At 39.4% G+C, this 17,898-nt stretch overlaps 1 protein-coding gene across 3 annotated transcripts in view; it reads left to right on the plus strand.

The window, feature by feature from the left end:
- Positions 1-281: 281 nt before the first annotated feature.
- Positions 282-17,898, plus strand: part of ANAPC1 (anaphase promoting complex subunit 1) — a 114,440-nt gene continuing 96,823 nt past the window's right edge. Inside the window, exons 1-8 of one of the 3 annotated variants that reach the window (XM_032243687.1) lie at positions 282-542; positions 2,942-3,178; positions 4,472-4,633; positions 8,909-8,960; positions 9,166-9,266; positions 10,174-10,256; positions 13,408-13,481; positions 17,284-17,429. In XM_032243687.1, the coding sequence (XP_032099578.1) occupies positions 2,966-3,178; positions 4,472-4,633; positions 8,909-8,960; positions 9,166-9,266; positions 10,174-10,256; positions 13,408-13,481; positions 17,284-17,429 (831 nt within the window). In that variant the 5' untranslated portion in view covers positions 282-542; positions 2,942-2,965. The other 2 variants (XM_032243688.1, XM_032243689.1) reach the window with 2 other exon arrangements.

Consider the following 17,898-nt stretch of genomic DNA (forward strand, 5'->3'; position numbering starts at 1 on the left):
GCCTACCTTCACATGGGGTCAAGAGGCGGAAGCGAAACCAGACAGAAAAAAACCTGAGATCAAGGAGGCAGTTTAGGTCCCTAGTGACATGATCTGAAGAGAACTTGGACGGCAGGAGAATCGTTTCACTGTATGGACTCTGGCAGACACAATCCTGCTTTGGGGATCGGATCAGTCGCACACAAGGTGGAAAGAGTCCACAAGTTCTGCCCGGCCGCCGTCTTCCCGCAGCTGCGCAGGCGCAGGGACTGCTAGGCCACCGCGCGCCTACCGCGATGCCCCGCCCCGGCGCGAGGCCGGACGGGAAAGTCAAGATGGACGCGTGCATTTGAACGTCTCGCACGCCTGCCTGCCATTAGAACTCGTACCTGCTGCTGTTGCCCATTCCTCCTCCAGAAAAGGGGAGGGAGAGGGGATGAGAAGCTGCCACGGTCGAGGAGTCACCGTGACGGACCCCGCCGCTGCCCTCGGGCCTCCTCGGCCCCTGCACCTCCGGGGAGCAGCCGGGTCTCGCTGCGCCTGACGCGTCCCGAGTTACACAGGTGCGGGCCCGGATCCGCTGCACTTGGGTGAACTGTCGCACGCCGCGTGACTCTAGCACCTGGCCCGAGGCCGATCCGCCCCTGGTGGCCTTAGGGCTGGGAGACTGGGGGACTAGGAACCTGGGGAGGGCCCTGAGCGTGCCCCGGGGCTGAGGGGGCTCCGGGCCTGCGGGCTGGGGTGCTCCTACTCACTGCTCGCAAACCTCTTACTCGAACTGCGCGCTGCATCCAGTGTGCAACCTCGGCTTCTAAATTGGCCTCCAGCCTCTTTGAGCTGGTTTTCTGAGCCCAGGGCTTGTAGCCTGTTGTTTTCACCGTCCCCTAGAACGGCTGCGGGAAGTTCTTCCTTATTGTGAAGACTTAACGCAAGCTCCCGGTTGGTGTGCATTTGAGTCCCCCCCTTTTTTTTTGGCAAGGTAGTGTTTGTCTGTAGGAATCATTGCTGATATTTTTATTTATAGCATATGAATTTAATGGTATTTTTATGTGTAGCTGTTTATGTTGCCCCTAACAAGTAAAAATATTTCTAAACGTTTAGGTTATTGTGAAAGTATTAAATATGTGGCCTTAATCAGTACAAAATGATAAATTTTTAACAATTTTATAGTTTTCAGCCTGGCGCGGTGGCTCAAGCCTGTAATCCCAGCACTTTGGGAGGCTGAGGCGGGTGGATCACGAGGTCAAGAGATGGAGACCATCCTGGTCAACATGGTGAAACCCCGTCTCTACTAAAAATACAAAACATTAGCTGGGCATGGTGGTGCGTGCCTGTAATCCCAGCTACTCACGAGGTTGAGGCAGGAGAATTGCCTGAGCCCAGGAGGCGGAGGTTGCGGTGAGCCGAGATCGCGCCATTGCACTCCAGCCTGGGTAACGAGTGAAACTCCGTCTCAAAAAACAAACCAACCAACAAACAAAAAAACAACTTTAGAGTTTTCTTTCAAAGTTATAAGAAAATAACATTATAGGCCGGGCGTGGTGGCTCACGCCTGTAATCCAAACACTTTGGAGGCCAACTCGGGCGGATCACCTGAGGTCGGGAGTTCAAGACCAGCCTGACCAACATGGTGAAACCCCGTCTTTAAAAACAAAAACAAAAAACAACAAAAAGAAAATAACATTATAAAATTGCAGAACTAAAGTTTTATAAAATCAAAAGTTTGTTGATGTTGGTTATCCTGTTGAATAAAGTATAGGAAGACCAGCTGAATTTTGTTTTCTTGTAAGTTTTATAAGGCACTTTGTAGTTGTGTTCCAAGTTCAAGTCTTCTCAATACTGCAACCTCCACCTCCCAAAGCTATTATTGTGCTACAGCCTCCCGAGTAGCTGGGATTACAGGTGCCCACTACCATGCCCAGCTAATTTTTTTTTTTTTTTTTGTATTTTTACTAGAGATGGGTTTCTCCATGTTGGCCAGGCTTGTCTCAAACTCCTGACCTCAAGTGATCTGCCCGCCTCTGCCTCCCAGAGTGTTGGGATTACAGGCATGAGCCACGGTGGCCAGCTAAGAGTAACATTTAATTCACAGCAAAATAACTTTGTCACCTTAGAGGAGCTGCATAGGAACTACGTAGGCTTTGGGTGTTTGTGTGGCCATTTAGCTCTCTTGCCCTGTGAGCAGCAAGTCAATATATGGAAACAGTGGGGTTTGCAGCAGATAAAGTGTTTTACTTGCAGAGCCACCAAACTAGAAGACTGAGGAAACTGCAAGTCTGTCTCCCCAAAGAGTTAAGGTCTAGAGGTTTTAAAGAGTTTGGAGGTTAGTGGGCTAAGGTATTGATTGATCGGAGAATGAAGGATGAAGTCCTGATGGAGAGATAAACCACATTCTCATGCTGATGTGGTTCCTTGATGGGGTCTTTAGCCTGCATCATTTCAAAAGAAAAGTCTTAGACTCCTAACATTAAAAATGCTATGTATAGAAACATGGTATAAAAGCAGGTACAGGAAAGTGGGTCAAAGGGCAACCAAATTAATGCTTGTCTGTACTTTTGTATAAAGCCTGGCTGCTTCCTAACCTTGTGGTGAAAGCTTTAACAGTTCACATTTTTGTAGTAATAAACTGTACTGTAGAGTACAACTTGTCCAAATACTTCATATATAAAGTATGGAAAAATTAGTGTATAGTAGTAGGAAATATGAGATAGGTGGTGTGGGACACAAGTAGTTGTTGCAACTCAGTGGTTTCCTGTAATGGTAACTGTCAGTCTGACTAAAATGTGATAAATGTAATTGCTTGAAAGAATCAGATCTAGAATGCCCTTTGATGTTATGACTACTTACCAACATGATGTAATTATTTGACATTCATGTAAGGATTAATGACTTATGTGTTTATGGTATTTTTATTCTAGTTTTGAGTCTTGAAGCTGACCAGAATGTGTTTGAATTCATACAGAAATAATGTTGATATTTGGAACCCATGTCGAACTTCTATGAAGAAAGGGCAACGATGATTGCAGCCAGGGATTTGCAGGAATTTGTTCCTTTTGGTCGAGACCACTGCAAGCACCACCCTAATGCTTTGAACCTTCAACTTCGCCAGCTGCAGCCAGCCTCTGAATTATGGTCTTCTGATGGTGCTGCTGGCTTGGTGGGATCCCTTCAGGAGGTTACAATCCATGAAAAACAGAAGGTTCCATTGAGTTTCCCATTGAATTTTTGAAATGTAGAGTGATATGATCTACTTGTAATTTAAGGCTACTGAGATGCAACTGAGAGATGAGTGTGATGCCACCTCTAGGGTAGAGTTAAGGTGTGGTAATTTCAATAAGTGTTGAAAATAATGACTTTATTACATTGTCATAGCCACTTCTTTAGATACCCTGTATAACTTGTGGTTTTGTAATGAGAGTCAGGCTCAGCAGTATGATTGTAGTCAATTTTAAACTTTTTTTTTTCACTTAGTATATGGGAACCAGATTTCCTGTTATTTAATGATTAAATGGTAGAGATTAGAAACAGTTCCTGCTGCAGAAGATTTACATGTTTCTAAAGGAGAGAAGAAATGCCATGAAAGTAGGTAGAGTCATAGTTCTTTTTTTTTTTTGAGGTGGAGTTTTGCTCTTGTTGCCAGGTTTGAGTGCAATGGCATGATCTTGGCTTACCGCAACCTCTGCCTCCCAGGTTCAAGCAATTCTCCTGCCTCAGTTTCCCAAGTAACTGGGATTACAGGCATGTGCCAGCACACCCAGCTAATTTTGTAATTTTTTTAGTAGAGGCAGGATTTCTCCATGTTCATCAGGTGGTCTTGAACTCCTGACCTCAGGAGATCTGCCCGTCTCAGTCTCCCAAGGTGTTAGAATTACAGACGAGTCATAGTTCTTAAGTAGGGGAATGAGATATAAGTGTGTGTCAGAAAATGAATGCCTTCTGCCTTATTCCATTTTCATACCCCTTTGGGATACCAAAATCTCATGGAGGGAAAGTCTGTGTTGTTACAAATGGAAACTTCTCTTTTTTCTATTCATTTTGGTGGGTGGCACAAAGGAAAAGAAGGTACAGATACATGTGGCTGCGAAGCAGGAAGTCTGCATTGTGCATAAACTCCCCGAGTGATTCCCATGTGCACCTCACTGTTCTTAGTCTACTCTACCTCATATTCTTAATATGTCCTTTTAGTCTCCCAAGCATGTGATTTGATTTTTGGATCTATAGAGAAGGTATACTTTTTGTTTGTTTATGTTTTTGGCAGACTTACATAGAGGAATAATATAAAACATTTAATATAGGGAATTATTGAGTAAATTCTTATTCAGGAAATTCTGTAATGTAATGCATATATCCACATCCTCTGTTAATGAGTATACCAAACCTAGAAGTTGTGCTTGAATTGAGTCTTACTCCACAGGCAAATAAGTTTTGTTCCAGATTTTTGGAAAGCAAAAAAAGAGTGCTTCAATATGTCTTACATGTGTTAATTTTTAAGGAAAGCTGGCAGTTAAGGAAAGGAGTAAGTGAAATTGGAGAAGATGTGGACTATGATGAGGAACTCTATGTTGCTGGAAATATGGTGATATGGAGCAAAGGAAGTAAAAGCCAGGCATTGGCAGTTTATAAAGCGTTTACAGTTGACAGTCCTGTTCAGCAGGTGAGTTGATTTGAATTTTAGGATTTTATTGACTATTAAATGCAATTTTAAAAAAGTTTTTGTTTTAAAATTTAACAGAAGTGATAAAAACAGCATAATGATCTCGGCAGCTGGGTGTACATGGTAACATGAGATAATATAACATGAAGTTAATGGCAGGAAAATCAAAATTTCCTTTTATTTTATATATCATCACTTTTTTTACATTATCCTTTGTCACTTTAATAATCTTTAAACACTCTGTCCTTAAGTAATTCAATTTGTTATTGCCAGCAAAAACGTGTAAGACATTAAGGGTATGTAAATATTTTAACACGATTACTATAATTGATTGCAAAGATTTGAATAAATAAAAATCATGGGGTTTGTAGTGGTAGAGAGAAAGAAAAAAAATCTGATTTGCAACCATTGCAGTTGGCTATTATAACTAACTGTTCTGAAAGTTATAATGAAAAGGAAAGAATTAAGCGTTTGCCATATTTTTTCAGGAAGATATGCTGTTCATCTCCATTTGATGAAGAAAAACTCTTATAGAAGAATGCTAGCTAATAAATGTAAGAGGAGTTTTAGAATTAGAATATTACCATTTTATAACCTCCAGGGCAATAATTGATTCAAACAAGGGTTGTAAATAGATACTGACACTGTTGGTTGAAAGAATATTACCATGGCACCAACATATCACCCTATGGATTACTTGGTAAATGTGGAGGAACAAATGTACCTCTACTTTGGGGTTATTTGTCAGTCTCCACCTCAATCAAGTGATTGAACTTAGGATAATTAATAGTGACATGGAGAAATAGTATGTGCTTCTAGCTATAATGTGGAATGAAGTACATGATGTTATCTACTAAGTTTTCTTCCCAGAAGTACGAATATTTACACCTAGCTTGCAGTTTATAGGAAATATAGGTACTAGAGGATTACATTTTTAAATACCATGAGATAAGGAAGTAGATGAGATGAGAATGGCTAAAGCTTGATAATTATTAAAGTTGGCTTATGGGGATTCATTATCCTATTCTGTTTACTTTGTATTTATTTGAAATTTTCTATTATAAAAAGTTTATACTCTACATTCTGGTTTCTTTTAAAAAGTAATGAAGGAGGAAAAAAAGGTGGGGATTGTTCTACATTGAAAGAGACTAAAGAGACATCACCAAATCCAGTATTTTTTTGAACCTTGTTAAATGAACTTTGATTGAATCCTGGTTCTAGAAAACTAGCTAAAAAGATATTTTTGGGGAAAATTTGGGAAAGTTGAAAATTACTGGCTAGAAGCTGTTATTAGAGAAGTAGTTTTTTTCTTAGGGATGATGGTTTTATGGTTCTATAGGAGAACATCTTTATTTATAGAAAAGGCATGATCAAGTATTTAGGGATGAAATGTCATGATGCGTGTGCAATTTATTTTCAGACAGCATTCCCCTTCCAAAAATCACATAAATACACAAATACACACACATAAACAAATATGGCAAAATTTTCATGATTATTGGATTTAGGTGAAATATGTTCGCTGCATTGTTTCAACTTTTACTGAAAATTTTTATAACACAAAGTTGGAGGAAAAACGAATACATTTATAGTAGTTGAATTAGGTTTGGCAAGAGGTTTTGGAAGCTTTGACTAATGTTAAATTTCATATTTGTAAATGCTGAAATCTTTGTACCTGGACACTGCTTCCTCCCATTCCTCCCATCTGCCATTAACTATTTCCTGATGAGCATTGTATTCTAACTATTTATTGGGAAGGAGAAACTGAATCATTATTCCAACATTTGAGGACATGCGTAAAAGCATTTGTGTCCAGGAGTGTTGAAGCCAATTATTTTTTTGATGATAATTTTTTCCCATATAATTCATATAGTTAGTATAGATGTGAAAAGTGCATTTGATGATATCCAAGTAGTTCTTTACTTCTATATTTTCTTTTTTTTTTAATTAAAAAATTTTTTTTTAAGATGAGGTTTCACCATGATGACCAGGCTGCTCTTGAACTCCTGACCTCAGGTGATCCACCCACCTCGGCCTCCCAAAGTGCTGGGATTACAGGCGTGAGCCACTGCGCCCAGCCTTACTTCTATATTTTCATCTTAATTTCTCCAAGGAACAATTGCCTATTTACTAGATTCTGTGGAAGTGCAGTTAAATGTATTATCTCCTTTATCTTAAGATCACATGTAAGTGTAATCATAAGATTTGGAATTTCAGTCTTTTGATCTGGAAAATATATTGTTTTTAACCTTCTTGCTAATATAAAGGAAGATAATTTTATATTTTGTTTATCAAATAATACCAGGTATATGTGAATCAGATTTTAGTTGTTCATTCTTTTACTTATCCTGCAAGTAATTTTTTTTTTTTGGGTTGTTTTTTTCATTTTTTTCATTTATTTTTTATTTTTATTTTTTAACAGAGATGGGGTGTCACTATGTTGTCCAGGCCAGTCTTGAACTCCTGGGCTTTAGCAATCCTCCTGCCTTGGCCTCCCAAAGTGTTGGGATTACAGGCATGAGCCACTGTGCCTGGCCTTCTGCAAATATTTAGTCTTACTCTGTTTCAGGCATTATGCTGGGACTACAAAGGTGAATGTAGTTTCCACCACTAAAGGACTCATAACCTAGAAAGGAGAACAAACAGATCAACTGAAATACTGTATTCTGAATGCTATATAATAACCGCATGTCCACAGAGTGATGAGAGCAAAAAGGACTGAGCCCCAAAGGGAGGGTTTTTCAAAGAAGATGCTATTTGTATTATAAAATGGTGGCAGAAAGGCATTCTGGGCAGAGGAAATCGCAGCAAAAAGAAGTATGGAAAAAGATGACTTTTTTAAAACTTGGGGCTGTACACAAAGGGTGGGTGTGGAGAGACGCAAGTGAATGCTGGCAGCATAGAGACTAAAGGGCCTTGTATATAAATCAAGGAATTTGGATTTTAAACTGTATGCTGAAGGGAGCCTGCCAAGGATTTTAAAATGAAAGTGATCAATTTTGTGTTTTGAGAAGAGATTGCGCCGGGCGCGGTGGCTCAAGCCTGTAATCCCAGCACTGTGGGAGGCCGAGGCGGGTGGATCACGAGGTCAAGAGATCGAGACCATCCTGGTCAGCATGGTGAAACCCCGTCTCTACTAAAAATACAAAACATTAGCTGGGCATGGTGGTGTGTGCCTGTAATCCCAGCTACTGAGGAGGCTGAGGCAGGAGAATTGCCTGAACCCAGGAGGCGGAGGTTGCGGTGAGCCGAGATCGCGCCATTGCTCTCCAGCCTGGGTAACGAGCGAAACTCCGTCTCAAAAAAATAAGTACCTAAAAAAAAGTGACAAAGTTCTGATACATGCCATATCATGGATCAACCTTGAAAACATTATGTTAAGTGAAATAAAACAAATACAGAAGGACAGGTGTTGTACAGTTTCATTTATGTGAGATACCTAGCACAGGCACATTCATAGGGAAAGTGGAAAAAAGGTTACCAGGGCTCAGGGGAGGGGGAAATGGGGAGTTATTGTTTAATGGGCACAGAGTTTCTGTTTAAGATGAGGAAAAATTTCTAGAAATGTACAGTATTGTACAAGCTCACAAATTGTACTAAGCTCGTAAATTTAATGTTGTTAATGCCACTGAAATGTCTACTTAAAAATTGTTAAAATGGTAATTTTCATATTATGTATATTTGACCACAGTTAATAAAAACATAAAATGCTATTAAATAATCTAATAAGTGATTGTCAAGTATGTCAGTTAAAGTTTAATAGCTTTTTCTAGTTTATATTTTGTAAGATGGGCTTTTAAGAAAGGGAAGAGTTAGTTTTTCTAAATACTTTTTCTAAAGCCATTCTAGAGAGAGTCTGAGAATAAGATCAATTAATTAATCTAGAGATTATAAAATTTGAATGATCTTTTGTTTTGTATAGGATATAGGATTTAGTATGGTATGAGCCACTATTTGAATTTTTGCTGCAAGGTTTCTATCTAGCAGGTTTTTTGATTCTTCTCTTTTTGTAAAATTTATTTTTCTAATTTAAAATTATCATTCTTATGGATCTTTTCATAAAATTTAATTTTAAACATATTTTGTTTTTTCTTATATTTATCATTTATTACTTTTATTTTTTCTTATTTTTTTTGTTTCCATGATTGTAAATATTGAGCTGAGGAGGCAAAGTTATTATGTAGATGCTATTATTATTATTATTTAGATGCCATTAGTTATTAGATGATTATTTACATATAATTTTCTTAGGTAAGCATTTTGTTTTGATTTTAGGCATTGTGGTGTGACTTCATTATATCACAGGATAAGTCTGAAAAGGCCTACAGTAAGTTTCTTTTTGAAATTTTATTTTTCTTATGATGGTTCCAAATGTTTATCTCATTGTATTTTTCATTCAAAAGAAGTAGCCACTAGTAATAGTGGTTTACCTTAAGAACCTTTATATTGTGCATTAAATAATTTGTGCTGTTAAGATTGAACTCCTTTGGGCGAAAAAACTTGTGAGTCTTATTGTACCCTTTTTTTTCCAGGTAGCCATGAAATAGAAAAATGCATATGTATATTGCAAAGCTCATGTATTAATATGCATAGCATAGAAGGAAAGGATTACATAGCTTCCTTACCATTTCAGGTAAACAAGTGTTTCAAATTCTGGGGGGCTTTTGTTGGAGAATATTTTTGAATTAATTGGTTTTAGAGTTATGTTTTATGTCTCATGTCTTGTAATAAAAAATGTTATTTTTACTCAAATAAAATAACTAAATTTTGGCAACTTTAGTGGTTTACCATTTTCCATACCTCATTGAAAAAATAAGTTGTATAATGCAGTGAATTAAGAAGTCTTGGCCAGGCATGGTGGCTCACGCCTGTAATCCCCGCACTTTCGGAGGCTGAGACGGGTGGATCATGAGGTCAGGAGTTCAAGATCAGCCTGGCAAGAATGGTGAAACCCTGTCTCTACTAAAAACACAAAAATTAGCTGGGTGCAGTGACACTCACCTGTAATCCCAACTACTTGGGAGGCTGAGACAGGGAATTGCTTGAACCTGGGAGGCGGAGGTTGCAGTGAACTGAGATCACGCTACTGCACTCCAGCCTGGGCGACAGAGTGAGACTCTGTTCTAAAATAAATAAATAAATAAATAAGGAAGTCTTTTGTGGTATGTTTTTGTTGGTTTAAATGATATAAAAGAACTTTTGGTTATATTAAATAAGGCATCTGAATAATACTAGTCTTTTTTCGTTGCTCATCATATTTTTAAATGCCTAGCGCTATCATTAACACATTGTCACTTTGTTACTGATACTGGCCAGTGGCAGGAATTTCACATTGAACAACTCCACTTTATTAGATTTGATATTATCTTAGAGTTGCTTATTTGAATTACTTTTAAAAAAATTCTGTACTTAATGATTATTTTATTTTTTAAAGCTATTACTAAATTGGAAAGTAAAACATTCTGTAATGTTTCTTTAAAACAGTTTATAAAGGGGTAGGTTCTCTTACTTCTGTCTTTTTCCACTCTTTTACCTGAAAGGTTGCAAACGTTTGGCCCACTAAATATGGATTGTTGTTTGAACGAAGCACTTCTTCACATGAGGTACCTCCAGGTTCACCCAGGTATTCATTTTACTCACTTCAGAATATTATTACTTGGGTTTTGTGTGTGTGTTCATTCTGAGGTTTACCTAAAAGCTTGAGATGGTGATAATTTTCATGCTAACAGCATAGGTATATGCCTCTCGTCTCAGTACAAGTTGAATATCCCTGATCCAAAAATCTGAAATTCTCAAAAATCTGCAAGTTTTTGAGCTCCAGCATGACACTCAAAGGAAATGCTTATTGGAATATTTCAGGTTTCGGATTCTCAACTTGTGGTTACTCTTATCAAAAAGATAATATATCATGATCAAGTGGGTTTCATCCCAGGGATGGAGTGATGGTCTAACATATACAAGTCTTTTTTTTTTTTTTAATTTAAAATTTAGTTTCTTTTTTTCGGCCAGGTGCGGTGGCTCAAGCCTGTAATCCCAGCACTTTGGGAGGCCGAGGCGGGTGGATCACGAGGTCAAGAGATCGAGACCATCCTGGTCGACATGGTGAAACCCTGTCTCTACTAAAAATACAAAAAATTAGCTGGGCATGGTGGCGCGTGCCTGTAATCCCAGCTACTGAGGAGGCTGAGGCAGGAGAATTGCCTGAACCCAGGAGGCGGAGGTTGCGGTGAGCCGAGATCACGCCATTGCACTCCAGCCTGGGTAACATGAGTGAAACTCCGTCTCAAAAAATAAATAAATAAATAAATAAATTTCTTTTTTTCTTTTTTTTTTTTTTTGAGACGGAGTTTCACTCATGTTACCCAGGCTGGAGTTCAGGCAATTCTCCTGCCTCAGCCTCCTGAGTAGCTGGGATTACAGGCACGCACCACCATGCCCAGCTAATTTTTTGTATTTTTAGTAGAGACGGGGTTTCACCATGTCGACCAGGATGGTCTCGATCTCTTGACCTCGTGATCCACCCGCCTCGGCCTCCCAAAGTGCTGGGATTACAGGCTTGAGCCACCGCGCCCGGCTCTTTTTTTCTTTTTAAAAGACAGGGTTTCACCATGTTGGCCAGGCTAGTCTTGAACTCCTGACCTCAGGTGATCCTCCCACCTCAGACGTATACAAGTCAATAAATGTGACACATCACATAAACAATTAAAAACCAGGTTGGACGTGATAGCTCACGCCTAAAATCCCAGTACTTTGGGAGACCAAGGCAGGTTGACCAACATGGTGAAACCCCATCTCTGCTCAAAATACAAAAATTAGCTGAGTGTGGTGGCGCGCACCTGTAATCCTGCTACTCAGGAGGCTGAGGCAGGAGAATTGCTTGAACCTGGGAGGTGGAGGTTTCAGTGAGCTGAGATTGTGCCAGTGCACTCCAGCCTGGATGACAGAGCAAGACTCAGTCTCAAAAAACAAAACAAAAAAAGAAATGAGATCGAGGAGTATGCAAAGACATACAGAGTGTTTTAATGGACTTTGCAGACTCAGAAGGGGCAGGGTGGAAAGAAGGTGTGGGATTAAAAAAACTGCATTTTCCATATAACATACACTACTTGGGTGACAGGTACACTACAGTCTCAGAATTCACCAGTATATAATTCTGTGTAACCAAAAGCCACTTGTACTCCCAAAAGAATTAGGGTTTCTCAATTGTTTGTGTAAAACAAATAATCCAAAGTCTGAAGAAATCTGAAACCCAAAATACTTCTAGTCCCAAGTATTTCAGATAAGGGATACTCAGCCCATATGTACACTCATGTGCTCTATGTACTTGGCACTTAATTAGCTTTTTTCCAGTCCAAGTGGTAAAATTGAATATGCAAATAAGTAGCTTAAAATGACAAGATTCAATTCTTAGTGCTGCCATTTTCTCAATGTGGTGCTTTGAGCAGATCATTATCGCTTTCTTATCTATAGCTTCCCTACCTATTACTGGAATGTTATCATTTATCTTTTAGGACTTACGCAAAGATTAAGCTAGCTAAATGTATATTGGCTTTGACACAGGGCCTGGCATGTATAGGTATGCAATAAAAAGTGGTAGATGTTTATTAGTGTTGTGTTTATCTTGTCTCCCTGTGAATTGTGAACCCATTGAAGGGCAGCAACATACATTTCATGTTGTAGTGCAAGAGGCAAACACTTGCTAAGTCTTAAATAAATTACTTACAGATTTTAATCTCTTTCTGCTTGGAAAGAAAGCCTGTCTTCACTCCAAAAAAAATCATTACTGGCTGGTCCGATGGTAGTGGGTTATCAGAACTTATTAACAAATAAAGTTCCTGGCCGGGTGTAGTGGCTCCCGCCTGTAATCCAGGCACTTTGGAGGCCAAGGTGGGCGGATCACCTGAGGCCGGGAGTTCAAGACCAGCCTGACCAATATGGTGAAACCCTGTCTTTCTTTAAAAAAAAAAAAAAAAAAAGAGATCAAGTTCCTTAAAAAACTGTAGGCTTTTGGCAGGGTATGGTGGCTCACGCCTGTAATCCCAGCACTTTGGGAGGCCAAGGTGAGTGGATCACCTGAGGTCCAGAGTTCGAGACCAGTGTGGCCAACATGGTGAAACCCTGACTCTATTAAAAATACAGAAAAACTAGCCAGGAATGGTGGTGTGTGCCTGTAATCTCAGTTATTTTGGAGGTTGAGACAGGAGAATCGCTTGAAATTGGGAGGTGGAAGTTGAAGTGAGCAGAGATTGTACCTCTGCACTCCAGCCTGGGCAACAGAGTGAGACTCTGTCTCAAAAAAAAGAAAAAGAAAAAAAATAGACTTTTAATTTACTTGAAGCAGTTTTTTTTCTTCCTTTTTTTAAAAGTGCACTTCTTTGTCAGCAGGTATGGGAGAATAAATTTCTTTTTTAGCTGCCAAAGACACACTGCCAGTAAGAGAGATCAATAAAAAAAGACTGCTTTGTGCACATTACTCCATCAGTTCTGTATTGTAATGACTACTGTGTGCAGAAATTCCCTGCGCTATATTGATTTCCCTTTGTCCGTGCATTGATAGAATGACTCTAAGGAGAGAGATTTCTAGGAATAAAATAGAAGATAATGTGAAAAATATTATGTACAAAGTTTAGAAGATTACATTTTGAGATGGTAGGTTTCTAGTTGCTTGTGTAATCTGGAGAAGATACTTCTTTGCAAGAAAAGTGCAAAATATGTGCAGAGACATATTCATATTGTATTGGTAATTAATTGATTATTTATTTGTTTATTGCTAGAGAACCTTTACCCACTATGTTCAGCATGCTGCACCCACTAGATGAAATAACTCCACTTGTTTGTAAATCTGGAAGTAAGTATATTTTTATATTCTTTTAGATAAGCTTTTTTTTTTTTTTTTTTGACTTTGGTGAGGGGAGATTGTACAGGAGGTTGTATGAAAACTGACATTTTATAAAAATAATATAATGTAAACATTTTACAAAATAATTTCTACAAAATAGAAATTAGGAATTTCTTGAATACTTTGGTATTAACTTCTCAACAGTTATTTTAGTAAAAATAAGGCGTATCAATCAATGAGGAGTACTGATATATTTATTTTATTTATTTATTTATTTATTTATTTTTTTTGAGACGGAGTTTCACTCATGTTACCCAGGCTGGAGTGCAATGGCGCGATCTCGGCTCACCGCAACCTCCGCCTCCTGGGTTCAGGCAATTCTCCTGCCTCAGCCTCCTGAGTAGCTGGGATTACAGGCACACGCCACCATGCCCAGCTAATTTTTTGTATTTTTAGTAGAGACGGGGTTTCACCATGTTGACCAGGATGGTCTCGATCTCTTGACCTCGTGATCCACCCGCCTCGGCCTCCCAAAGTGCTGGGATTACAGGCTTGAGCCACCGCGCCCGGCCTGATATATTTATTAACCTACCTGTAGATGACTGTTCTTTAATAAGTAAATGAATGATACTTAGATGAAGTAAAGTTTATTTTTTGTTGTTTTTTTGGGAATTTATTTTTTTTTTTTTTTTTATTTGAGATGGGGTCTTGCTCTGTGGTCTAGGCTGGAGTGCAATGGTGTGATCTCGGCTCACTTGAAACCTCTGCCTCCCAGGCTCAAGTGATCCTTCCATGTCAGCCTCTCAAGTAGCTGGGACTACAGGTGCGCATCACCTAACCTGACTAATTTTTTTGGTATTGTTTGGTAGAGTTGGGGTTTCTCCATGTTGCCCAGGCTGGTCTCGACCATGTGGGCTCACGTGATCCACCTGTCTTGGCCTCGCAAAGTGTGGGTATTACAGGTGTGAGCCACTGTGCCTGGCTCAAGTGTTTTTTTTTTTTTTTTTTGAAGAAAAAATACAGAACCTTGTGTGTATGCTGTATAAATTTTGATATTTCACTTTTCCTGCTTATAACAATATAATTTGCTGGGGCTGAGAACTTTTAATATTTTCTACAAATATTTCTTTTTTTCTTTTTCTTTTCTGGAGACAGTTTCACTCTGTCACCGAGGCCGGAGTGTAGTGGCATGATCTCAGTTCACTGCAACCTTCATCTCCAGGGTTCAAGTGATTCTTGTGCCTCAGCCACCAAGTAGCTGGGCCTACAGACACGTGCCAGCATGTCTGGTTAATATTTGTGCTTTTAGTAGAGACATGGTCTCTCCATGTTGTCCAGGCTGGTCTTGAAGTCCTAGCCTCAAGTGATCTGCCTGACTTGGCCTCCTACAAATATTTCTAGATACTTTTCTATAAATTTTTAAGTTTGGCCAAATGTAGGATAATGAGGACCTGAGACTGAAAAAACATTTATATTCTTTGACATTTTTATTTTAGGACTTTATTCCAAGTACGTATTACGAAATTCCACTGGGGCTTTTCTCCTCTCCACCACCGCCCCGAGATGGAGTCTTGCTCTGTCGCCTGGGCTGGAGTGCAGTGGTGTGATCTTGGCTCACTGCAACATTGCCTCTTGGGTTCAGTAATTTTCCTGCCTAAGCCTCCCAAGTAGCTGGGGTTACAGTAATCCGCCACCATGCCCAGCTAATTTTTGTATTTTTAGTAGAGACAGGGTTTCACCATGTTGGCCATACTGGTCTTGAACTCTTGACCTTGTGATCCACCTGCCTTGGCCTCCCAAAGCGTTGGGATTACAGGCAAGAGCCACCACACCCAGCCGCTTTTTGTCTTCTCTATCATGGCTGGGCAAACTGCAGGCCATGAGCGAAATCCTGCCTGCAGCATGTTTATGTAAAGCTTGTGAGCTAAGAATTTTTTTTTTTTTTTTTTTTGAGACAGAATTTTGCCCTTGTTGCTCAGGCCGGAGTGCAGTGGCGTGATCTCAGCTCACTGCAACCTCTACCTCCCTGATTCAAGTGATTGTCCTGCCTCAACCTCCCAAGTAGCTGGGATTACAGGCATGTGCCACCACACCCAGCTAATTTTGTGTTTTTAGTAGAGACAGAGTTTCACCATGTTGGTCAGGCTGGTCTTGAACTCCTGACCTCAGGTGATCCACCCACTTCTGCATCTCAGAGTGCTGGGATTACATCATGAGCCACTATGCCTGACCTAAGAACGGTTTTCATTTTTTTAAAGGGTTGTAGAAAATAAAGATTATGTGATAGAGTCAGTATGTGGACAGCAAACTAAACTACTTATGCTTTGATCTTTTGCAGAAAAAGTTCAAATTTTATATTGTTAGCAATTGCAGACAACCTAAATAAACATATTAGGGTGTGGGATTAAATGGTTTGCAGCCATTTTTTTAAAAGTACAATTTCCATTTTATTTTTTCTTTAGAGAATAGTCTGTCTTCAATCTTTAAGGACTCAGCTCCTTACGTGGGCTTTGGTGTGGGTCTTGGGGCAGCACCTGCAGGTCTAAATCAGGGTGGGCGTGGTGAGTCCTTGTGGGCTTTACTAGATCGATTCCTGTCTACTTTGGTGTGAATTGTACAACTCACACAGTAATGCAGTTTCACATACAGCTTGGGAAGCACAGAAGCATGGAGGATGCTTGCTTCAGAAATGTCCCTGACTGCTGCAGCCTCCACTATGTTTCAGATGACAAACTTTTTTTTTTTTTTTTTTTAAAGATGGGGTTTCACCATGTTGGTCAGGCTGGTCTTGAACTCCCTACCTCAGGTGATCCACCCGCCTTGACCTCCAAAGTGCTTGGATCACAGGCGTGAGCCACTACGTCCGGCAGATGACAAACTTTTTAATGGCCTTGTCCTTGAGCACACATTGGGCACAGTTTGTGCAGCGAATAGGGTGCATGTGGCTGTGGCCCTTTTTGGCAGGACCATTGTTCCTTCTTTTCCTTGTCTTTTTGGAACCACATACCAGAGAGAGGAGTACAGCCATTATTGATCATATTTTTGAATAATATTTAGTAGACTCAGGAATTGCTTATTTGTAATGTCAAGTGGAATACAAAACTTTAACACAGTATGATTATAATTTTGTGAAAACCTATAAAGTATGTATATATGTATGAAAAAAATTCTCTAATGTATAAATGGCGGATATTTTGAGATGGTGGCATGATACTTATATATTTCTTAATGTTTATGAAATCATATTTTAAAATTTTTCAATATTTTAACTGAGTGGGAAACATTTGCTGTCAAATAAGGATGTGCGGTCAAGTAAGTACCAGTCCAGGTACTTTAGAAGTAAAAGCTAATCTTACTAGGAGCAAGTCTTATTTTGCATGTGTAACTAGTAAAGCAGAAACAACAGTGTACTGTTCAGCACTGTCTCAATAGTAATTATAGAGTACAGTTTTCCTACAGAACAGAACCAGTAGGGGAATAGTTGAGTGCAATTTATAAATAAGTCAGTTGAAGTCATGGACCCTTTACCTGTGGCTGATGAATTTAATGCTGAGAGTCAGCACAAATCTTTAACATTTAACAGCATGTGTGTGAAGCTGAAACATGTAATGCTCTCATCTTTCATGTATTTTAGGGAAGTTGATGCCTAAAGTAAATTTATTAAAAATTCAAGTTAATTATATAACACATTAATGGATTTTGTGCTCTCTTTGGCTTGGTTGTTCTTTAAGAATTTTAAGAGCTCTGTTCATAAATATCAATCTTATAAAGTCCATTGTTCTATACCTGATTTTTCTATTTTATTTTTAAGGTCTTTTTGGTTCACCACGGGTGCAATATGTTGTAGATCATGCAATGAAAATTGTTTTCCTCAATACTGACCCCTCTATTGTAATGACTTATGATGCTGTTCAAAATGTGCATTCTGTGTGGACTCTTCGGAGAGTCAGATCAGAGGTAAGGAGAAAGGCAAGTCACTTCTCCGTAGTAGAAAAGGGTAGGCCGGGTGCATTGGCTCACACCTGTAATCCCAGCACTTTGGGAGGCCGAGGCGGGTAGATCACTTGAGGTCAGAAGTTCAAGACCAGCTTGGCTAACATGGTGAAATTCCCTCTCTACCAAACATACAAAAAATTAGCCAGGTGTGGTGGTGCGCGCCTATAATCCCAGCTACTCAGGGGACTGAGGCGGGAGAATCGCTTGAACCCAGGAGGTGGAGGTTGCAGTGAGCCAAGATTGCACCACTGTACTCCAGCCTGGGTGACAGAATGAGACTCTGTCTCAAAAAAAAAAAAAAAAAGGAAAGAGTAGTTAATACTTCATACCTTTACATGTTTTTGGAAATATCATTTGTGCATAGTTGTTTTATTATTATTATTATTATCATTGTCATCATCATCTTTAGAGACAGGGTCTCACTCTCTCA

This window comes from Sapajus apella, unplaced genomic scaffold, assembly GCF_009761245.1.
Source record: "Sapajus apella isolate SASKATOON/1434 unplaced genomic scaffold, GSC_monkey_1.0 scaffold52, whole genome shotgun sequence".
NCBI lineage: Eukaryota > Metazoa > Chordata > Mammalia > Primates > Cebidae > Sapajus > Sapajus apella.